The 21,778-nt window shown below is 52.4% G+C and overlaps 5 protein-coding genes across 9 annotated transcripts; 3 read left to right on the forward strand and 2 right to left on the reverse strand.

Annotated features, from left to right (window-relative positions):
• Nucleotides 1–685: 685 nt before the first annotated feature.
• Nucleotides 686–6,246, reverse strand: LOC119718713 (E3 ubiquitin-protein ligase TRIM58-like). Of its 2 annotated transcripts, none has more exons than XM_038187999.2 (7): nt 5,663–6,246; nt 4,158–4,280; nt 3,891–4,046; nt 3,776–3,798; nt 2,826–2,923; nt 2,438–2,485; nt 686–1,293 (listed from the first exon to the last, which is right to left on the reverse strand). In XM_038187999.2, the coding sequence occupies exons 1-7, from the start codon at nt 5,984–5,986 to the stop codon at nt 770–772; spliced, it is 1,296 nt and encodes a 431-aa protein (XP_038043927.2). In that variant the 5' UTR covers nt 5,987–6,246; the 3' UTR covers nt 686–769. The 2 variants fall into 2 exon arrangements, with proteins under 2 accessions (XP_038043927.2, XP_038043926.2); XM_038187998.2 differs by having other exon boundaries at nt 2,826–2,926; nt 5,663–6,236.
• A 2,215-nt stretch (nt 6,247–8,461) lies between these two features.
• LOC119718646 (histone H1B) lies at nt 8,462–9,193 on the forward strand. Its single transcript, XM_038187720.2, has one exon. It carries the CDS (start codon nt 8,588–8,590, stop codon nt 9,122–9,124), a length of 537 nt encoding a protein of 178 aa, XP_038043648.2. The 5' UTR covers nt 8,462–8,587; the 3' UTR covers nt 9,125–9,193.
• Nucleotides 9,194–9,667: 474 nt separating this feature from the next.
• On the reverse strand, nt 9,668–11,898 carry LOC119718651 (uncharacterized). 3 transcript variants are annotated; one of them, XM_038187731.2, is made up of 7 exons: nt 11,760–11,898; nt 11,417–11,512; nt 10,636–10,848; nt 10,531–10,553; nt 10,208–10,311; nt 10,065–10,124; nt 9,668–9,958 (listed from the first exon to the last, which is right to left on the reverse strand). In XM_038187731.2, the coding sequence occupies exons 1-7, from the start codon at nt 11,835–11,837 to the stop codon at nt 9,759–9,761; spliced, it is 774 nt and encodes a 257-aa protein (XP_038043659.1). In that variant the 5' UTR covers nt 11,838–11,898; the 3' UTR covers nt 9,668–9,758. The 3 variants fall into 3 exon arrangements, with proteins under 3 accessions (XP_038043659.1, XP_071881003.1, XP_071881004.1); XM_072024902.1 differs by having other exon boundaries at nt 10,636–10,938; XM_072024903.1 differs by lacking the exon at nt 10,065–10,124 and having other exon boundaries at nt 9,893–10,003; nt 10,636–10,938.
• A 558-nt stretch (nt 11,899–12,456) lies between these two features.
• On the forward strand, nt 12,457–16,436 carry LOC119718652 (zinc finger protein RFP). Its single transcript, XM_038187735.2, has 3 exons — nt 12,457–12,617; nt 13,369–13,467; nt 14,880–16,436. Exons 2-3 carry the CDS (start codon nt 13,392–13,394, stop codon nt 15,389–15,391), a joined length of 588 nt encoding a protein of 195 aa, XP_038043663.1. The 5' UTR covers nt 12,457–12,617; nt 13,369–13,391; the 3' UTR covers nt 15,392–16,436.
• A 213-nt stretch (nt 16,437–16,649) lies between these two features.
• LOC139998926 (C-type lectin domain family 2 member D-like) lies at nt 16,650–21,035 on the forward strand. Of its 2 annotated transcripts, none has more exons than XM_072025032.1 (6): nt 16,650–16,894; nt 17,771–17,958; nt 18,667–18,771; nt 18,913–19,070; nt 19,172–19,281; nt 19,368–21,035. In XM_072025032.1, the coding sequence occupies exons 2-6, from the start codon at nt 17,898–17,900 to the stop codon at nt 19,471–19,473; spliced, it is 540 nt and encodes a 179-aa protein (XP_071881133.1). In that variant the 5' UTR covers nt 16,650–16,894; nt 17,771–17,897; the 3' UTR covers nt 19,474–21,035. The 2 variants fall into 2 exon arrangements, with proteins under 2 accessions (XP_071881133.1, XP_071881134.1); XM_072025033.1 differs by lacking the exon at nt 16,650–16,894 and adding an exon at nt 16,960–17,104.
• The last annotated feature ends 743 nt before the right edge of the window (nt 21,036–21,778 follow it).

Below are 21,778 nucleotides of genomic sequence, written 5' to 3' on the forward strand. Positions count from 1 at the left end.
TATTTCAGCAATTCTGAAACCCGAAGCAATCGCACTGGGTTTTGGGTCCATTTCTGTGCATTTAAGGGGAGTTTGGGGTCTTCCGTTGCATTTAAGGGGAATTTTGGGTCCGTCCTGTTGCATTTAAAGGGATTTTGGGGTCTTCTGTTGCATTTAAAGGGAATTTTGGGTCCGTCCTGTTGTATTTAAAGGGAATTTTGGGTCCATCCTGTTGCATTTAAGGGGAATTTTGGGTCCATCCTGTTGCATTTAAAGGGAATTTTGGGTCCGTCCTGTTGCATTTAAGGGGAATTTTGGGTCCGTCCTGTTGCATTTAAGGCGAATTTTGGGTCCGTCCTATTGCATTTAAAGGGATTTTGGGTCCGTCCTGTTGCATTTAAGGGGAATTTTGGGTCAGTCCTGTTGCGTTTAAAGGGATTTTGGGTCCATCCTGTTGCATTTAAAGGGAATTTGGGTCCGTCCTGTTGCATTTAAAGGGATTTTGGGTCCGTCCTGTTGCATTTAAAGGGATTTTGGGTCCGTCCTGTTGCATTTAAGGGGAATTTGGGGTCTTCTGTTGCATTTTAGGGGAATTTGGGGTTTGTCCAAGCCTGGCGTGGAGCAAGAGGGTGAAATTTAATTTGGGTGAATCCTTTCTGCCTGGAAAAAAGAGGTGAAAGAAAAACCAAACGGAGCCGGGGCTGGTTTTTAGGTGCTGTTTATTGAGCGAGTGGCGGGACGCGGCGGCGGGGAGGCGTTTGGGGTGAAACCCGAGGCTTTTGGGGAATTTTTAGGGGCAGAAAGTGAGCAGGGCCGGCCCTTCTCCCAACCACAGCAGGGGTCTCAGCCTCTCCCCGGCGAAGGCTGCGGGGGGAAAGGCGAAAATCTCCACCTCGCTATCGGCGTCCCGAAAAGCCACCCTCCCTCCCCCGTAATCCAGGGCCACCTCGATGCGTTTCGGCACCCGGGCCAGGTGCAGGCAGGTGGGACTTGGCCAGGTGAGCGCCCTCAATTGCCCCAACCACTGCCCCACAGCCCAAACGCCCCGCGCGGGGCTCAACCCGAAACATCCCTTGCGGGGCACGAATTCCCGAGCCACCCCCAAAGCCCAGTCGGGTCCCGGTGACACCTCCACCGCCCAACGGTGCCGTCCTGCGGCGAAACCCTGGCGGCCCAAAACGCACCGAAGAGCCTCGAAACGCTCCGAGCTCCCCGGAGGAGGGTCCCGAGGGGTTTTGCGCCGCCGGGCGCTGCGGCCGTCCGGGGACACCAGGATTTGGGGGTGAGCGGTGGCCGGGTCCAGGGTGACGTTCGCTGGGGGGACAAAAGGGTTCGGGGCTTGAGTCCTGATTATTTGGTGCATCCCGTTATCAGCTCCAAATAGTGCACCCCAATATCGGCTTCGGGTTTTGCTCTAGGGCGTCAGATCCAAATATTGCACCCCAATATCAGCTCTGGGTCTTGGTCCCAATTATCGACTCCAAATATTGATCCGGATTATCAATTTTGGGAGTCGAACCCGATTTTCAGCTCCAAATATTGCTCCAGATTATCAGTTTTGGGAGCTGAACCCAATTATCAGCTCCAAATATTGCTCCAGATTATCAATTTTGGGAGTCGAACCCAATTATTGGCTCCAAATATTGCTCCAGATTATCAGTTTTGGGAGTCGAACCCAATTATCAGCTCCAAATATTGCTCCAGAACACCGGTTTTGGGAGCTGAACCCAATTATCAGCTCCAAATATTGCTCCAGATTATCAGTTTGGGAGCTGAACCCGATTATCAGCTCCAAATATCGCTCCAGATTATCAGTTTTGGGAGTCAAACCCAATTATCAACTCCAAATATTGCACATCCTATCAGCTCTGGATCTTGCACCTGCTCCAGATATTGCTCCAGAATATCAGTTTTGGGAGTCGAACCCGATTACCAGCTCCAAATATTGCTCCAGATTATCAGTTTTGGGAGTCAAACCCAATTATCAGCTCCAAATATTGCTCCAGATTATTAGTTTGGGGAGTCGAACCCAATTATCAGCTCCAAATATTGCTCCAGATTATCAATTTTGGGGAGCTGAACCCGATTATCAACTCCAAATATTGCTCCAGATTATCAATTTTGGGGAGCTGAACCCGATTTTCAGCTCCAAATATTGCTCCAGATTATCAGTTTGGGGAGTTGAACCCGATTTTCAGCTCCAAATATTGCTCCAGATTATCAGTTTGGGGAGTTGAACCCAATTAACAGCTCCAAATATTGCTCCAGATTATCAATTTTGGGAGTCAAACCTGATTATCAGCTCCAAATATTGCTCCAGATTATCAGTTTTGGGAGTCGAACCCAATTATCAACTCCAAATACTGCTCCAGAATCTCAGCTCTGGGTTTTTCAGCCCCAAATATTTGATATTAAACCAGAACTCGAGGTCTAAACGTGGCCCTGACGCCGGATTTACCTTTCTGGTACCCCCCCAGGTCTTCCTCCAGGGAGCAAGCCAGGACATCTGAAAACAGAGAAAAAACCCAAAGATTTACAGCCCTGCGTCCAGCCCCTCCTTCCCCACCTCTTCTGGGCATTAAGAACTAATTAATGCCCTGAACACTTAATTAAAGCCCTGATTTAATCACTAATTAATTGTCTGCAGCTCTCCCTCCCTTAAGGGAGCTATAATGGGTCTCTAGGGTGAAAATTATTATTTTTTTTTAATTTCAATTAACGGGTGTTTGGTGAATTTGGACTTCCCAACCCAATTTTGCCAGCTCTTGGGACGCCTGCCCCCCACCCAGGCTTCATTTTCTGCTCATGAAATCACTGTTTTTTGCCCCATTTTCCCCTCCAGGTACCTTTGAGCCTCTCCACCACCGCTTCCAGGGCGTTGTTTTTTTGGGAGAAGTCCTCGAGCTCCGCTTCGAGCTCCAGCGGCCGCGGCCTCTGCTCCGTGCTCCTCGTTGGGGGGAAAATCAGAATATTTAACACCACCGCTCCTGGCCAGAAAACCCCAAATCCCCCCCAAAAATGTGCTGTAAAGCCGGGGAGAAGCAAAAAATAGAGGATTTTGTGCCCAAAAATAGAGGGTTTTGTGCCCCAAAATAGAGGATTTCATGGCGCAGAAATAGAGGATTTTGTGCCCCAAAGTAGAGGAGTTTTGTGCTCCAAAATTGAGTTTTGGTGGTGTTTTTTTTGGTGCCCAAAAATAGACAATTTTATGGCCTAAAAATAGAGGGTTTTATGACCCCAAAGTAGAGGTATTTGGGCCTCCGAAATAGCAGAGTTTTGTGCCCCCAGAATAGAGGGGGTTTGGAGCCAAAAATAGAGATTTTTTTATGCCCCCAAAATAGTCTTTTTGTGCCCCCAAAATAGAGGAGTTTTGTGGCCTCCAAGTAGGGGATTTTTGTGGCCCAAAATAGAGGAATTTATGGCCCCAAAATAGAGGTTTTTTTGTGCCCCAAAGTAGCCAGGTTTGGGGCCCCAAAATGGAGTCCTTTTTGTGCCCCCAAAGTAGAGGGGTTTTGTGCCCAAAAATAGAGGATTTTATGGCCCAAAAATAGTGGGTTTTTTTTGTGCCCAAAAATAGGTTTTTTTGTTTTTTTGTGCCCCCCAATATAGAAGATTTTATGGCCCAAAAACAGAGGGTTTTTGTGCCCCCAAAATAGAGGGATTTTTGCCCCAAAGTAGAAGTTTTTTGTGGCCCCAAAGTAGCAGAGTTTTGTGCCCCAAAAATAGCGGATTTGTGCCCAGAAATGGCGTCTCAAAGCGATGTTTTTTGCCCCGCGGAGAGACCCCCCCCCGGTACCTGCTGGGGGCGACTCCGGCGTCCTGGGGGGGAGGAAAGAAAAGAGATACTCAGGCACTATTTTTGTGCAAAAAAAAGTGAAAATTGGGATTTTTTAGGGAGGATTTTGGCTCACCCATGGATTTCCACCTCCTTGCCAGCCCTTGGCTTCCTCCAGCCCCCGCCGCAGGTGGCCCAGGCGGGCCAGTAGCCACGATTCCTGCTGGCCCACGAGCCCCCGCAGCCCCCCCAGCACCGCCAGCAGCTTTTGCCTCTCCGCCTCCACTCGTGCCTGGGGAGGCAAAAAAATAAAAGAAATTAAAAAAAAAAAAAAAAAAGAGGTTGGCAGCAGGGAAAAGGGCCAAAAGCCACGTTTTTTGCCCTAAAAATATGTGGCACCCACCATCAGCGACTGCTGGGCCCCCCCTGGGGGTGTCAGCAGCGTGGCCGCTCGCTCGTCCTCTTGCCTTTTATTTTGGGGGGGTCCGAGGTGCTCCTGGGGTCTGGAGGAGGATGGGGTGGGTTCCTGCAGGGGGTGGGAAAAAGGGGTGAGAAGCCCCAAAACGCCCAGATTTGGAGGTCCCCTTGGCTGAGCTCCAGAAATCCCCTAAAAGCCCCCCCCCAGGTCCCATTAATCTCCCCCGTTTCCCTCCCTTGTGAGACCCTTTTGGGGCCCCCCTTTTCTCCTATGGTTTTTGGGTTTAAATCGCTCATTTTTGGCTGCCAACCCCTCCCACTTCTTCCAAACTCGCTCAAAACTCTCCAAATTGCAGCGTTTCAGCCCAATTTCCTCTCCCAGATGGGAGGGAGGGCAGAGAGCTTCGCCCCCCGGCGGAAAAGCTGAGCTTTAGGGGAAAATATTTTTTTGGGGGGGGGATTTGGGGAGGGAAAGGGCAAATCTCTCACCTCCAAGCATTTTTTGGGGGGGAGATTTGGGGAGGGAGAGGGCAATCCTCTCGCCTCCAAGCATTTTTTGGGGGGGGGGATTTGGGGAGGGAAAGGGCAATTCTCTCGCCTCCAACCATTTTTTGGGGGGGGGATTTGGGGAGGGAGACGGCAATTCTCTAAACTCCAAGCATTTTTTGGGGGGGGATTTGGGGAGGGAAAGGGCGATTCTCTCGCCTCCAAGCATTTTTTTGGGGGGGGGATTTGGGGAGGAGAGGGCAATCCTCTCGCCTCCAAGCATTTTTTTGGGGGTGATTTGGGGAGGGAGAGGGCAATTCTCTAAACTCCAAGCATTTTTTGGGGGGGGATTTGGGGAGGGAAAGGGCGATTCTCTCGCCTCCAAGCATTTTTTGGGGGGGGATTTGGGGAGGGAGAGGGCAATTCTCTCACCTCCAACCATTTTTTTGGGGGGGATTTGGGGAGGGAGAGGGCCATTCGCTCGCGTCCAAGCATTTTTTTGGGGGGGGATTTGGGGAGGAAGAGGGCAATCCTCTTGCCTCCAAGCATTTTTTTTGGGGGGGGGGATTTGGGGAGGAAGAGGGCAATCCTCTCACCTCCAAGCATTTTTTTGGGGGGGGATTTGGGGAGGGAGAGGGCAATTCTCTCACCTCCAAGCATTTTTTTGGGGGGGGATTTGGGGAGGGAGAGGGCAATTCTCTCACCTCCAAGCATTTTTTTGGGGGGGGATTTGGGGAAGGAGAGAGCAATCCTCTCCCATCCAAGCATTTTTTTGGGGGGGGATTTGGGGAAGGAGAGGGCAATCCTCTCGCATCCAAGCATTTTTTGGGGGGGGGATTTGGGGAGAAGAGGGCAATTCTCTCTCCTCCAAGCATTTTTTTGGGGGTGATTTGGGGAGGGAGAGGGCAATCCTCTCCCATCCAAGCATTTTTTTGGGGGTGATTTGGGGAGGGAGAGGGCAATTTGCTCGCATCCAAGCATTTTTGGCCGCGGGGCCTGGCTCACCCGATCCTCGAGGGGCTCGGCAGGGGGGACGCGACGCTCGAGGTCTCCGCCAAGGCACAAATCCTCGCCCTCCACCAGCTCCCGCACCGCGGCCACCACGTTGGCCAACTGCCGGTTGGGGCAAAATCCTCCCGGGGGGAACGGGAGGCGGCACAGGGGGCAGGATCCGGCCCCGTCTTGGCTTTTTTGGGCGCAGCGGGCGACGCAGGAGCGGCAGAAGTTGTGGCCACAAGGCAGGAGCATCACGGGCCGGTGGAAAAAATCCAAGCAGACGGCGCAGGTGGCTTCCTCCCGGAGGTTTTTCACCGCGTTTCCTTGGGCCATGGTTCCGAGGAATTGTTGAGGCCACCGGAGAAACGCCCACGGCGAGGGGCCGGGCGTTGGGTTTTTTCCTGGAAGCCCGGCCGTAAACGCAGCGGGGTTTAAAGCGAAAGGAAAAAAAATAAAAATAAATAAATAAATAAAAAGAAACCCCACCCAAGAAGCGAAAAGGAAGAGGAAGCGGAGGCTTTCAGGCTCTTTTTCTCCAAAAGGAAAGCGAATTATGAAATAAATGCATTTATTTACTAATTAACTCAGCGAACCAAGCTAGGCAAGGGTTTCTAACTTAAATATTCACTTTTAGAGATCGTAACCCACTTTTTTTTAAAGGCTTATCAAAAAGTTTTTATAGTTATGAATTATGCTGATAAAAAATAAAATAATTCAAATAAAGCTGTAAAAACAACGGGTTTCTGAGCCGCAAATTAATCTGAGTTGGTTTTTGTCCTCGAAAACCACAGAAACTCCCCGGAGGTGGCTCGCAGCAAGGGTAAAAAGAGGCAGGAGTGGTGCAAAAACCCCAAAGGCATTTGCTAAAAATTAAAATAAAATATAATATAATAAAATAAAATAAAATAGAATAAAATAAAATAGAATAAAAATAAAATAGAATAAAATAAAATAGAATTAAAAAATAAATAAAATAAAATAAAAAAATAAAAAATAAAAATAAAATATAAGAGAATAAAATAAAATAAAAGAATAAAATAAATAAATTAAAAAATAATAATAAAATAATAAAAATGCTGCCAAACCCCGTTAATAAACCCCAAAAGCGCCCCCCTGAGAGGCGGGGCCGGAGGGGCCGAGCTAGGCTCACCTTAGCGGATCTCAAAGGCGCGTTCTCATTGGTTTGTGACACGCAGCCAATAGGAACGCGCAGCTCGGCGGACAGCCAATAGAAGGGGGCGTTTCTGATCCCCCTCCCCGCGCCGCACATGCGCTGGGGGAGGACTCGAGGGGCCGTTGGTGCGCGAGGATGGGGCGCGAGAAAACGTTAAAAAATAAATAAATAAATAAATAAAAATAATAAAAAATAAAAATAAAAATAAAAATAAAAATAAAAATAAAAATAAAAATGGAAAAGAAATCCTGGCAGATCTCGAGGTGGAAAAAAAATAAAGAAAAAAAAATCCTTTCCTTTCCTTTCCTTTCCTTTCCTTTCCTTTCCTTTCCTTTCCTTTCCTTTCCTTTCCTTTCCTTTCCTTTCCTTTCCTTTCCTTTCCTTTCCTTTCCTTTCCTTTCCTTTCCTTTCCTTTCCTTTCCTTTCCTTTCCTTTCCTTTCCTTTCCTTTCCTTTCCTTTCCCCACCATTAACACCAGCGACAGGACCCGCGGGAATGGAGTTAAGCTGAGGCAGGGGAAGTTTAGGCTGGACATCAGGAAGGGGTTCTTCACAGAGAGAGTGGTTGCACACTGGAACAGGCTCCCCAGGGAAGTGGTCACTGCACCGAGCCTGACTGAATTTAAGAAGAGATTGGACTGTGCACTTAGTCACATGGTCTGAACTTGGGTAGACCTGTGCGGTGTCAAGAGTTGGACTTGATGATCCTTAAGGGTCCCTTCCAACTCAGGATATTCTATGATTCTATGATTCTATGATTCCCCTTTTCCCCTTTTCCCCTTTTCCCCTTTTCCCCTTTTCCCCTTTTCCCCTTTTCCCCTTTCCTCCAGGAAACTCCTGGCACAGGGCGTTAATCACCAGGAGGGTAATTTCAAGCTTAATTAAATCTTAGTTAAATCTTCAGCTACTTCTCCCTCCCAAGAGGGAGCCCAACTTGCAAGCAGCAGCAGCAGGGGAATCCAGAGCTGTGCTGGATAAAAATATTCCCGCAGAAACTGTTATTTCTCTCCATCTCTAATTTTTAATTTCTAGAAGGAAATTAAATTACATGTGGACGCAAGCCCATATCTCTTCTTACGTGAGGTTTATTTTTCACTTATAAGCATATTTTGGAGCTCCAATGTCTCGGAGCAAGGATGTTTTGCACCTGCTGGATGCCTGCTCCCGTGTTTGGCTTTTTGGGATAAATTCCTGCACTTTAGGAGACTTTAACTCGGCTTTTCTGGATCCAGATAAAATAAAATAAAATAAAATAAAATAAAATAAAATAAAATAAAATAAAATAAAATAAAACAAAACAAAACAAAACAAAACAAAACAAAATAAAATAAAATAAAATAAAAAAGCCATGGCTTTTCTGGAGCTATACTGCTGGGGAGCTACGGAGAAGGGGTGAACCTGCCTCCGGCCGTTCCCTTCCCAGGACGCGAAGATGCTGTTTTGGGGGAGAAATGCCCCATTTTGGGGCGGAAAAATGCGTTTTGGAGGCAGCGGGAACCCAACCGGGGGTGGAGGGGGGGGGAGCAGGGGCGCGCGGCGGTTGACTCTGTCGCGTCCGCCGGGGAAGGGGGGGGGGGGGGGACGTTGACTCGGTTCCGTCCGGCCCGGTGCTATATAAAGGGGCCGCGGGGGCCCCCCCGCCCCGCAGTCGGAGGTCGGCGGCGGCGAGTGCGGGGAGCGGAGCGGAGCGGAGCGGAGAGAGGGGGGAGCGAAGCCTCGAAGCCGGCGGTTGGGGGGGGGGGCTCCGGTGTGGTACCGGCCATGCCTCGCGGCAACACCTTGTCCCAGCCTTCCACCTCCCGGGCGGGTTTAGCGGTGCAGCTGCCGAAGAAGCGGGGGCGGCCGTCGCTGTCGGATCTGATTCTCCGCGCCGTCTGCGTCTCCACGGCTCGCAAAGGCGCCTCGCTGGCTCTCATCAAGAAGACGCTGGCCACCGAGGGGTACGATGTGGTGAGGAACGGCAGCCGCCTCAAGGCGGTGCTCAGCGGTTTGGTTACCAAGGGGCTCCTGCAGCGCGTAACCGGCACGGGCATCGCCGGCTCGTTCCGTATCGGCCGCGTCGGTAAAGAGCGCGTGGAGGGAGCCGCGAGGAGCGGGAGGGCGGACGGCAAAAGCCGCCAGCGCCCCGCGGGGAAGACGAAAGGCCCGAGGCGCGCTGTCAAAGCCACCCCGCAGCGGCTGAAGAAGCCGAGGAGACCTCGGGGCAAGACCGCGGCGGCACCAGCGGAGCCGGCGGCCGAAGGTGCGGAGGCGGCCGAGCGCCCGGAGGCGGCGGCGGCGGTTGAGGAGGAGCGTTAGGAGCGCGGTGGAAGAAAGCAATAAAACCTTAAAACTTTAAACCCAAAGGCTCTTTTAAGAGCCACCCCCCAGAGCTCAGCAGAGGGGCTGTACGCGCGGGGTGGCCGGAGCTGATGACAGCACGGAGGCAGCGCCGCTCGCTCGTCAAGGCTTCCCCGACGGGCGCACGGCGGCAGGGAAAGAGGGAGGCGGGGAGGGAGGGAGGTGCCGCCCGCGGTCCCTCAACGAGCCCCGGGGAGCGGCTGCGGATCCTCCGCCGGCGGAGCCCGGAGCCCTCGGGGCGGGGAGCGCGCCGCTTGCCCGGCTCCGTGTGAGGTTCTCACTCCGGTCCGCACCTCCCTATGCGCGGAGCGGACCTGCCGGGTGCGGTTCTCAACCCGGTCCGCACATCCCCCCATGCATGGTGCGGACCTGCCGGGTGCAGTTCTCAACCCGGTCCGCACCCGACCGCAAGTCCTCCTCCCACCCTACCCCCCTGCCCCCTTGGATGCCAACCAGGAAGGAGAAAATAATAAATTGTTTTTTTTTTTTTTTCTTTTTTTCTTTTTTTTTTTAAACAAACCCATCACCCGCACAGAAAAAAGGCGGTTTGAACCCATTTACAGCCGGGAAGGGGGGATGCCCGGGATCCCTCTCAGAATCCGCTTATCTGCGCCTTCTCCTCCACCTCCCACGAGCAGCGCCGCGGAGCAGCCCCCTCGCAGCCCAGGGCGCCCGGAGCCTCCTCGCATCGCTGGGGTTCCCTGGCTTTCTCCTGCTCCTCGTCCCACCGCACGCTTTTTCTGTCCCCCAAAACCTGCGGGGGAGCCGAGCCGGGATCTGGCGTCCCCTTTGCTGAGGGGGAGACCCGCGCAGGTCAGAGGCAAAGCCCAGGAAAAGCTGAAGTAAGAAAAAAAGCTTTAAATAATAATAATAATAATATTAATAATAGCTTCCTTACCCTTTTCCTCAGTGCTCAGGATTTTCCCTGTTTCCAGCTTCGGTTTGGGTCTCCCTGGGTCTGGAAGGAAGGAGGTAGGGAGGTGGTGGATGCGCCTCAATCGCTGCCTCCTTCCCCCAAACTCCTTTTCCTCCTAAAATTACCTCGCAATTCTTTCAGAGCCTCCTCGAGGGCAGCGTGCTGGCGGCGGCAGGAGCGCAGGCTCTTTTCCAGCTCGGGGGGAAGCTGCGGCCTCGCTTCGTTCCAGCTGGGGAGAGAAATTACAGCGGTGGACTCGGCGCGAGGGTTGGGGCTAAACCCGTGCAGGTAACAAACCCAAAAAAATGGGGGCTGAGGGTTTTGTAGTGCTGAGAAGCAGAAAAGTGGAAGTGGCGGCGCTGGTTTCATCCCCGGAGGGTGAAGCTTTGGGGTTTTATTGGCTTCGAAGCAGGGTAATGAGGTGTGGAAGCGATGGGGCGCCGCGTACCTGCTCAGGCCGCTCCCGGTATCCTAAAAAGGGGGAAAAAAAACAGGATTAAGGGCCCCGTGTGTGGATTTTTGGGGGGTTTTACCTTCATCCTGGGAGCCTCACCTGGGGCAGCCGCCCGGCCTCCAGCTGCCCGATGAGGCCGTGGAGCCGCGCGATTTCCTCGGCCACCCGCGAGGCTTTTTCCACCTGGGCGGCCTCGAAGGCGGCGTCGAGCTCGGCCAGGCGCTGCAGCACCGCGCGCTCCTTCTCGTCCAGCAGCCGCCGCAGCCGCTCGAACTCGCTCCCGATGCGCCGCCGCTCGGCCTCGCTCGTCTCCTGGGGGGGAAGGAAGCAGGAGGGGGAAACCTCCCCCCCTCGTGACCGCGCGTCTCCCCCCAGACCTGATTTATTTTCCTCCTTTTTAAGCTAAGGACAAAGCGTTTTGGTTGGAGCCGGGGGGGTTGGAAGGCTGGGGTAGAGTAAGATGTGGTTAATTAAAATTAAAAATGCTTTTTCTGCTCTTTTTCCCCTTCCATCACCATTCCTGCTTCATAATTAGCGCAAAAACCCAACCCAGAGCCTCGGAAAGTGAGCGTGGAGGGGAAAGTTTTTATTCCTTACTAATAAACTTCCCTTTGGGGGCTTGGTATGGAATTTAACGAAGCGATGCTGCTAATTAAAGCAATTTAAAGCGCTAATATGCAGGTGCACGGGGAATCGCAGCTGGGCGTGGAGGCAGCACTCACCAAACCTGCCTGGGATCCGCGCGGTCGGGCTCGACCGGGTGTGGGGCTTTGCAGGGCGCGTCGCGGGGATGTTCCCGAGCGTTTCGGTCAGAATAAGAAGAAAAAAAAAAAATCCCAAAGCCCCCAACGGAGCTGCTGAACCACCGAGGGGCCCTTACCAGGTAGTCCAGGCGGCGCTTCTCGTCGGCCACTCTCCAGTCCAGAAACTCCGCTAAGACTTTCCGTAGGGATTGGAGGTGAGATTGGATTTTCTCCTAAATATAGACCCCAAAAAGATAAAAATAACGAAGTGATCAGCTTGGCTTGTTGGCTTTAAAATCCTCAATCAATTGGGGGAGGAAAGCAGCTTCCCAAAATCCACCTCTGGGACCGGCTCCAGCTTTCTGCTTCTCGTCAGGAGCCAAATCTTTTTGCTTTTACACCGGAAAATGAAAAAATTTTCCCTTTGCGCCAGCCTCATCCAGCCGCCGAACCCAACGGGATGCCCGCAGCCAGCCTCACCTCCTCCTCCTCCTTCTCCTCCTCCTCCTCGTGCGTCCCAAAAAACTTCGTGGCCGGAGCCCGCAGCCGCTCGCCCATTGCCACCGACGGCCTCGACCCGGAGGATTTTCACCCCGCGGGGTTTTTTCAGGGCCAGGAGAAGTTGGCGAGGAAATTCTGCGAGAAATCAGCCTCGGTGTTGAGGCTCCTTGCTGCTTCCATGCTTCACCACCGGAGGTTTGGAGCAGCGCAAGGCGAAGCCGAAATCCTGCGACCCGCCCCGGGGTGTTCCCATTATCCCAGCGCCACCTTCCCGGGTGAAAAAATCAGAGTTTGTCATCTTCGTCCTGCCCCCAGACGATTTTTAAGCAAGTGGTTGACTAAATCATCACATTTCTAAGCTTTGCTGGCTGATGGAAATGCAGCTGGTTCACCAAATTCCTCCTTTTTGCTGCGGTGTAAGAATGCAGGTTTTTAGCACATCCTCTCTCCTTTTTTTTTAATTTAATTTTATTATTTTTTTTTGTTAATGCATTGAAAAAATAAAATGCAGCCTTGAAGCAGAGGAAAGGGCACAATCGGAGCGGGCAGGAGGTGGCCACGCGTGTCGTGGCCCCGTCTGCAGCCGGGAGATTGGGGTTCTCCTCCCCCCCCCAGCTGATAAAAGCTGGCGGGGACAGAGACGGGACCGAGCTTTCGCTGAGCCTCTGCCAGAGAAACGGGGGAAAAAAAGCCAACGGGGGAAAAAAAAAGCCAAAAGGGGAAAAACCAAGCAAAGGGAAACAAGTGGGGGGAAAAAGCAGCCGGAGAAACCCCAAAACGGCGCTGGAAACGGCCAAGAAATACCCAAAAAGGAGGAGAAAATCCCAGCGCTGCAAGGTGAGTCCTTTTTTTGTTTGTTTTTTTCCCCTTTTTATTTATTTTTTATGAGTTTTGTAGCATTTGTGCAACTATTTGGGGCTTTTCTTACAATTTTCCTGCTCAGAACTGCAGCCGTTTACCACAGGCACTTATTTGTTTGTGGGTAAAGCCCCGCTTTGGGCTTAAAAAAGAGGGATTTGAAGCCTTCGGTGCCAGCCCTTATCTCCCCGTGCACACTTTTTCCCTGGGGCTGGAAGCAAATTTCTCCACTTTTGGCAACATTTCTCTCAAAAACACTTTCCTTTGGAAACTCAGCGTCAACTTAGCTCGATTTTAAGGAAGTTTCTTGCTCCTCTGAAATAAAATAAATTCAATTTTGTTGCCCAAAGAGCAAGGAGAAGGCAGGGGTGGGTTTAAGGCAGATTTGTGGCTGAATTGGCCCCAAAATGAGAATTTTTGGGTATAAATCATATCTGGCGGTAGATTGCTCTGTCCGGGCTCGCTCCTTGTGTTCCCTTTGTAGTGACAAGGAATTGAGAGATTTAATCTGAGAGATTAAATCTGATTAATTTGATTAATCTCAAATTTAATCTGAGAGATGAAATCTGTGGGTTTTGCCCTAAATAAACCCAGCTCCTTGATGGCTGCTGGAGGAAAATAGCAATTTTTTTCAAGTGTTTTGACTACAGATGGTGGATGAGCCAATTATGTGGGATAATAATTTAATTTTATTCCTTTTTTTTTTCCTTTTTTTGGCCTTTCTGGACAGGAGGAGAGGACACGGTGGGCGCAATGGCTTTCTTCCTCAAACCCCGGCCGTGCACGTGGGACTTGGCTGTGGACTACAACGCAGCGAAACAGTTTCAAGGTAAGAGAAAATGGTCAAAAAGGAGCCAAGGCCCAATTCCTGGTGTCTTCTGGGCTCCATAAACTGGGAGGTCTGTTGGGGTGAGGCTCCTCCAGTTCTAGCTTCGCCTGAAGAGTCTCCACCTCCTTGTTCCTTCATCTTCAGCCTCACGTGGAGGTCCTCCACATCCTTCTGGCTCCATCTCCAGACTCACCTGAAGGTCCTTCACCTCCTTCTGCCTCCATCTCCTGGATTCTCCATCTCCAGCCTCACCTGGAGGTCCTTCACCTCCTTCTGCCTCCATCTCCAACCTCAACTAGAGGTTCTCCAACTCCTTGTGCCTTCATCTCCCACGTTCTCCACCTCCAGCCTCACCTGGAGGTTCTCCATCTCCTGGGTTCTCCACCTCCAGCCTCACCAAGAGGTTCTCCACCTCCTTGTGTCTTCCATCTCCAGCCTCACCGAGAGGTTCTTCACCTTCTCGTGTCCTACATCTTCAGCCTCACCTGAAGGTCCTTCACCTCCTTCTGCCTCCATCTCCTGGATTCTCCATCTCCAGCCTCACCTGGAGGTCCTTCACATCCTTCTGCCTCCATCTCCAACCTCAACTAGGGGTTCTCCACCTTCTTGTGCCTCTATCTCCTGGGTCCTCCATCTCCAGCCTCACCTAGAGGTTCTCCACCTCCTTGCGCCTTCATCTCCTGTGTTCTCCACCTCCAGCCTCACTTGGAGGTCCTCCATCTCCTGGGTTCTCCACCTCCAGCCTCACCAAGAGGTTCTCCACCTCCTTGTGTCCTCCATCTCCAGCCTCACCGAGAGGTTCTTCACCTCTTTGTGCCTCCATCTCCAGCCTCACCGAGAGGTTCTTCACCTTCTTGTGTCCTACATCTTCAGCCTCACCTGAAGGTCCTTCACCTCCTTCTGCCTCCATCTCCTGGATTCTCCATCTCCAAGCTCACCTGGAGGTCCTCCACATCCTTCTGCCTCCATCTCCAACCTCGCCTAGAGGTTCTCCAACTCCTTGTGCCTTCATCTCCTGCGTTCTCCACCTCCAGCCTCGCTTGGGGAGCCTCCACCTCCTTGCACCTCCATCTCTTGGGTCCTCCATTTCCAGCCTCACCTAGAGGTCCTCCATCTCCTGGATTCTCCATCTCCAGCCTCACCTAGAGGTTCTTCTCCTTCTTGTGTCCTCCATCTTCAGCCTCACCTGAAGGTCTTTCACCTCCTTCTGCCTCCATCTCCTGGATTCTTCATCTCCAGCCTCACCTGGAGGTCCTCCACCACCTTCTGCCTCCATCTCCGGCTTCACCTGGAGGTTCTCCACCTCCTCTCCCTTTCTCCTTGAAAACGAAGCAACTGGAGTGGATTTTGGGGGGCGGTTGATCCTCTGTGCTCGCGCTTCTTCCCGACTCCTCCTCTCTTTCTCTTTCCAGTGGATGTCACCCTGGATCCCACCACGGCCGGCCCCGAGGTGATCCTCTCCGAGGACCTCAAGGAGGCCACCTGGGGCAGACCGGGACGCCGCTGGCCGCAGGGCCCGGGCCGTTTCGACACGGATCCGTGCATGTTGGGCAGCCAGGGCTTCACCTCGGGTCGCCACTACTGGGAGGTGGAGGCGAGCGGGCGCTTCTGGACCGTGGGGGTGGCTCGGGAATCGGTGCGGAGGGAAGGCCGGATCCTCTTCAAGCCCAATGCCGAGATCTGGGGCTTGCAGAAGTACGACGAGCTCTGCGTGGCCCTCACGGCACCCTCCAACACCTTCGTCCCGCTCCGCAGCGGGGAGATCGGGGTCTACTTGGACTACGAGGTGGGGCAGGTCTCCTTTTACGCACTGGGCACCCGCTGCTGCGTCTTCACCTTCCGCGTGGCCTCCTTCAGCGGCGAGAGGGTCTTCCCCTACTTCTGCGTGCTGCTCTCCACCATCAAACTGCCCCCCAGGGCCTGACGAGGCGGCGACGGGGTCCCCCCGAAACCCTTCGGGTGCTTCCAGGAGGAACGGAGACGCCCCTCGCCGCCCCTCGCCTCATGTTATTGTTATGATTTGGGTTTTGTTTCCGTCAGGGGTTGGGGTGATTCCCACCATCTGTAGCTCACGGGTCTTCCTCACCTCGTTTCATTTCATTTTTATTCATTTTTATTCCTTTTTATTATTTATTTACATTTATTTTTATTTTTTTCTTCAGGGTCTGGGGTGATATCCACCGCCCATAGCTCACGGGTCTGCCTCGCCTCATTTTATTTTTATTTATGTTTATGTTTATTTATGTTTGTTTATTCATTTTTATTCAATTTTATTCATTTTATTCATTTTTATTATTTATTTTCATTTATTTTCAATTATTTTTATTTTTTTCTTCAGGATTTGGGGTGATTTCCACTGCCTGTAGCTCATGGGTCTACTAGATTTCATTTCTATTATTATTTTTACTTTTATTTTTTTTTACTTTGTTTACTTTTATTTTATTTTTATATTCATTTTATGGTACTTTTATTTCTCCTTCAGGATTTGGGGTGATTTCCACCACCTGCCTCAGGCTCCGATGTCTCTGTTATGGGTTAAATCTGGGAGGTTTTGGGTCTCGTGGTGGTTTGAGCCAGAACCCCCAGTCTCAGCTGAAAGTTGCTGGTTTTAGGGTTATTAAAAGCATGTTAATAGTTTAACGAGCTGAAATCTTTGTTTTTTCCCCAAACCCATGCTGACTTTCCACCCTGATTAAACTCCCAAATTTCAGCAGAATTCTCTTGAATGCTGTTGTCGTAATTTCCTAATTTCAGCAGAATTTGCTTGAATACCGCCTGCAGCTACCTGATAACAGAACTGAGTTTTAAATGAAATTGTTTAAAATCAGCTTTTTTCACAGGAATTTGCCATCCCTCCCCTTCCCTTCTCTGTTTGCCCCACTGTCGTTTATTTGAGCAATTAATGTGCCATTATCACTGGCTTCAGACCAAAATTAACAGGTTTTATTGTTATAAGGAGGAGAGGTGCGAGGGTGAATACGTTTGGGGTGGGATTTAATGGAAAAAAAATGGGGAAAAAAAAAAAAGTCCTTAAAATGCCTTTCACAAAATGGCGGCCGGGACCTCCCCTCAGAGCCGCCTCAGAGGTGGCGGGTTTCGTTCCGGCCGCTGATTGGCTGGCTGCCTCCGTTGCCCCGCCCTTGCCGGCTGCTGATTGGCTCCCGCTGCGAGGTTCTCTCTCCTCCCCTGGTTGCTGTCGTTGTGTTGGGAGACAGGGAAAAATTCGCTTTTTTTGGTCGTTTTTTGCCTTTTTTCGGCCTTTTTTCTACCTTTTTACGCGCGTTCTCGCAGCGCTGCACGCGGGCGAGCGCTTGGAGCTGCTGTCACCGCTCCCTTCCTCTGCTCTGCGCCGCGATGGAGGCAGCGGGACCAGCGGGCCCGGGATGGCGGCAGGGGCCGGGGTCGCGGCAGGGCCCGGCGGCACACGGTGAGTTCGGGTTCGGGGGGAGCGTTGCTGGGGGGGGGTCCACATTTTTTGGAAGGGCTCTTCTAAGGAGCCGGTGTGGGAGGAGCCTCCTTATAAGCCCCACCCACGTATAGATGTTCCTCGGTGTATGAGGTGCGGATGCTGAGCTGCATTTGCGGCTCCACCGTACAACCTGGAGGGCAGCGTTTTGGGATTGGGGCTGCGATTAAGGTTGGCATTGGGATTAGGGCTGGGGTCGGGAATGGGTTTGGGTTGGGATTAGGGCTGGGGCCACGGCTGGGGTTTGGGCCGTGAATGGGCTCGGGGTGGGGGCTCTGCCGGCCGGCCTCGGCCCCGGCGCGGCTGGGGGGGTTGCCGGGACCGGGACCGGGCCCCGGTGCGGCCGGGGAGATGCCGGGCCCGCGGCCCGGGGGGGAGCCGGGAGCTGCGTTTGTGGCTGCGCCCTACAAGCTGAGGGGCAGCGTTTTGGGGTTACGGCTGCGATTAAGGTTGGTCATTGGGATTAGGGCTGGGGTCGGGAACGGGTTTGGGATGGAATTAGGGCTGCGGTTGGGGTTGGGGCCGGGGCTGGGGTTTGGGCCGTGAACGGGCTCGGGGTGGGGGCTGCGCCGGCCGGCCTCGGGCCGCGGGGCGGCGGCGGCCGCGGGGCGGCGGCGGCCGCGGGGCGGGCGGCGGCCGGGGCCCGAGGGCGGGCGGCGGCCGGGGCCCGAGGGCGGGCGGCGCAGCCCCCACCCCGAGCCCGTTCACGGCCCAAACCCCAACCACGGCTCCAGCTTTCTCCCAGCTTCCTACCGTTCCTTTTCACCATGGCGTCACCTTCCCACATGTTTTTATTGTCATTTTTCTGTCTCTTCTGACTTTCTCCCTTCCTTCCAGGTCCTTCCTCCTCTGCAGCACCCCTTGTTGCCTGCCCCTGGCTGCTACTTTCCCAGCCACAAGCTGCCCTCAGAGGACCCGTGGAGATTTTGGCCCTTGGAGGCTACAGAGGGGAGGCTCCTGACATATGGCTGTGGCGTTGTCTGTGGAGGAGAAGCACAATGAGGACAACGATTCTGTGAGGGAGAGTAAGTGTTACGAGGCAGGGAACTCTGATGTTGTCCAGTTTTCCGTGCTCGTTTTCCTGCCCTTGCCGGCTGCTGACTGCTTCCTGCTTTTGTGGTTCTTTCTCCTACCGTGGTTGCTGTCTTTGTGGAGCGGTACAGTGAAAAATTTGCTTTTTTTTTTTTGTCTTTTTTCTACCGCCCTACACGCGTTCTCACAGCACTGCAGGCAGGTGAGCGCTTGGAGCTGTGCCCACCACTCCCTTCCTTTGCTCTGCGCTGCAGTGGGTCTGTAGCTCATGGGTCTGCCTCACCTCATTTTAATTTAATTTTATTTATTTTATTTATTTTATACTTTCATTTATTATTCTTTTACTATTAATATCGTACTGCTCATTCTGTTTCTCTTAGCTATCCTCCTCCTTTTGGGCCTGGGGGCCCTTCCCCTTCTTTGCTGAATGCACTACCCACTTCCTTTTAAGGAGAAACTTAATGAAATTTAAACGAGGGCACATGTAGAGGGGCAAGAAGCCCCTTGATTTAGGTGCTCCTGCTCCATCAGGGCTTGGCCTAGATGATCTTCCAAGGTTCCTTCCATTCCCTGGGGTTCCATGGAAGTCCAACCGTCCCCCTACCCCCAGGGTGTGGGGAGGGCCTGGCCTCTCTGAGCCCTGCTGCCAGGGGTCTGCACGGCGCTGGGACCCCTCACTTCCCCCCTTCTTTTCGTTGCAGGTCTTCTTACCAGGTGCAAGGTTAGAGTTGCGGCCAGGAAGCTATACGTGTTCTTCGGCGCCATCATTGTAATAGGGTCCCTGGTTCTGATCTCCGTTATCATCTGTGAGTGTTCCCAGGTGGTTTCGGGCTCTGCCCTGTGGCCCCAGCTGCCGGCAGGGGGAAAAAAAAAGGGGGCTCGGTGCCTGTATCCAACCCTGCTGCCTTTTTTTGCTCCTGCAAACCTCTGGATTTCTTTGTCCTTAGGGCTCTCTCAACGTCCGTGTTCCTGCCCCCGTTTGTGGATCGGGTTCGAGGGGAAATGTTTCTACTTCTCCGACGGGGAAAAGAACCAGACCTTGAGCCGGGCTGACTGCCACGAGCGCGGCGCCAACCTGGCCGTGATCCAGTCCAAGGAGGAGCTGGTGAGGCTGGGGCTTTTCTCCTTTTTTGTTTTGGGTGGGGGGCAGAGCTCTGGGGGTGTTGGTGAGCCCCCTTTTCAACCCTGCTCCCCCTCTGCTCCCAGGACTTCATGATGCGCTATAAAGGTTCTCACGACCACTGGATCGGGCTGAGCCGCCAGAACCCGAGGCAGCGCTGGGAATGGGACGATGGCACCGAATTTGACAGCTCATTGTGAGTCCGCCCTGCCCTGCACGTGGGTTTTTGGGGTGAGGGGGCAGGAAGCATGCAGGATGCTCACCCCACTGCCTCCCCTGCAGGTTTCCCATCGGAGGAGGCGAGGATTTTGCTTTCTTGAACAACCAAAGAGTCACCAGCGCGCGCAGCAGCGGCGAGCGGCACTGGATCTGCACCAGGCAGCCCTGAGGCCGGCAGACAGGGCGCCTCCAGGTCTCGTGCAGAAAATCCCTCACACCTTGGTGCCCTGGTGGATGTTTTGGGGAACTGACGCAGCAGAACAAGACCCAGGGTTCATTTCTGTACTGGGTCTGGCTGGGATGTTAACTTTCCCTGCAGCAGCCCATACAGTGCCGTACTCTGTACTTGGAGCTAGAACAGCAGTGGTATCACACCAGGGTTGTGTCTGCTGCTGAGCAGTGCTGGCACAGCATCGGGACTCTCTCTAACCCTCCTAGGGGGTGGGCAAAAAGTGAGGAGGGAAACATCACCAGGGCAGCTGACCTAAACCAACCAAAGGGATATTCCGTACCGTGTGATGTCACACTCAGCAATAAAAGGTGGAAGCAGGAAGAGGAGAGGAGGGGTGGGCTCTCGTTGGGAAAATGTTGGTCCTCATCTTGAACACCGGCTGCGTGCGTTGAGGCCTTGCTTCAAGGACATGGTCAATCATCGCTCATTTGTGGGAATTAGTAATTTCTTTCCTCTGCACTTCCATATAGCCTTAATTTATTTTGTTTGTTTTCCTCCCTTCTTTTTATTTTTCCCTTTTCCCCTTTCCCTTTTTATTTCCCCTTAGTTAAATTGTTTAGTTCATAATAATCTTTATTATTATTATTTCGCTTTAATTAAATTATCCTTATCTCAACCCATGAGTTGTTGTTTGCTTTACTTCTCCCCCTCCTTATCTAAAGAGAGCAGTTGTGGGGTTTAGCTGTCCAGCATGGTAAAACCATAATTCCTCAGGCCTGCAGGTGGTGTTTTGTCATTGCTGCTGCTTCTGGAGCTCTTTCAGGTTTTCTGCTTCCCACTACGCAGTTCCCTTGGTTCTGCAAAACATTTTTGTCATCTCAAACTCGTGTGTACTACGTTTTTGCTCCGTCTTTATCAGTGCATAGCATTAAGGTAGATAGCAGAGGCAAGGTTGTAGGAAAACTCCATTTTTAGCTCTTCAAACCCTTTTCTAAGGGCACTTGCACTTTTTTAGCAGAGGAGGAGGAGCATTTTAAAATACAGTGTTTTGCCAAAGAGATATCAGTGTTGTGCCCAGGCAGAAACTGTCACAGAATGGATGGGAATATCTCAAAAAATGGTTTGGGCTGGAAGAAGGCTTCAAGATGGTCCTGTTCCAACCTCACTGCCCTGGGCTGAAGTCCCTGAGCTGCTGCGGGAGGGGAAATCAGCTGTAACCCATCACCCCTGCTGGTGCTATCCTGAGGAATGTGAATAGCAGGGGTATGGCTGTGCCAAGGAACAACTTCCCACAGTTGCAATTCCTCCTGTACTCGAACAAACTCTTCATGGGCTCCCAGGCTGGATGGCAGTAGCAGTTCAGTCGGGTCCACGTTAATTTCAAATGATGCTCGTGGAGAGAAACGGTGCCTTTCTCTTGCTTTTCTGCTCCTCTGTATCTTTGTATTTTATCAACGCTACTTTTCTACGCGTTTTAATTTATGTTTTAATTTTGTGATTTATGTTTTAAATAAATGTTTTAATTTATGTGCAATTTACTAATAAAATATCTTTGCTAAGTCTGGCTCTGACTTTTATTGTTTCCTCTGGCATTACCCTGAGATCCAACGCGAGGTGACAGTTTTTCCCTGCTCCTTTCTGCCCCTCCATGAAAACTCTCTCATTGGAAGACCACAGCTCCATCCTGTGCCACATCTCCTGAAAATACTAAGGATTTCCCAAGAAAGCCCAGGAAACTCAGGCAGCCAGGGCTTCACCTCGAGTCGCCACTACTGGGAGGTGGAGGCGAGCGGGTGCTTCTGGACCGTGGGGGTGGCTCGGGAATCGGTGCGGAGGGAAGGCCGGATCCTCTTCAAGCCCAACGCCGAGATCTGGGGCTTGCAGAAGTACGACGAGCTCTGCGTGGCCCTCACAGCGCCCTCCAACACCTTCGTCCCGCTCCGCAGCGGGGAGATCGGGGTCTACTTGGACTACGAGGTGGGGCAGGTCTCCTTTTACGCCCTGGGCACCCGCTGCTGCGTCTTCACCTTCCGCGTGGCCTCCTTCAGCGGCGAGAGGGTCTTCCCCTACTTCTGCGTGCTGCTCTCCACCATCAAACTGCCCCCCAGGGCCTGACGAGGCGGCGACGGGGTCCCCCCGAAACCCTTCGGGTGCTTCCAGGAGGAACGGAGACGCCCCTCGCCGCCCCTCGCCTCGTGTTATTGTTATGATTTGGATTTTGTTTCCGTCAGGGTTTGGGGTGATTCCCACCATCTGTAGCTCACGGGTCTTCCTCACCTCATTTCATTTCATTTTTATTCAT

This window comes from Anas platyrhynchos, chromosome 17 (genome assembly GCF_047663525.1).
Source record: "Anas platyrhynchos isolate ZD024472 breed Pekin duck chromosome 17, IASCAAS_PekinDuck_T2T, whole genome shotgun sequence".
In the NCBI taxonomy this organism is placed as follows: domain Eukaryota; kingdom Metazoa; phylum Chordata; class Aves; order Anseriformes; family Anatidae; genus Anas; species Anas platyrhynchos.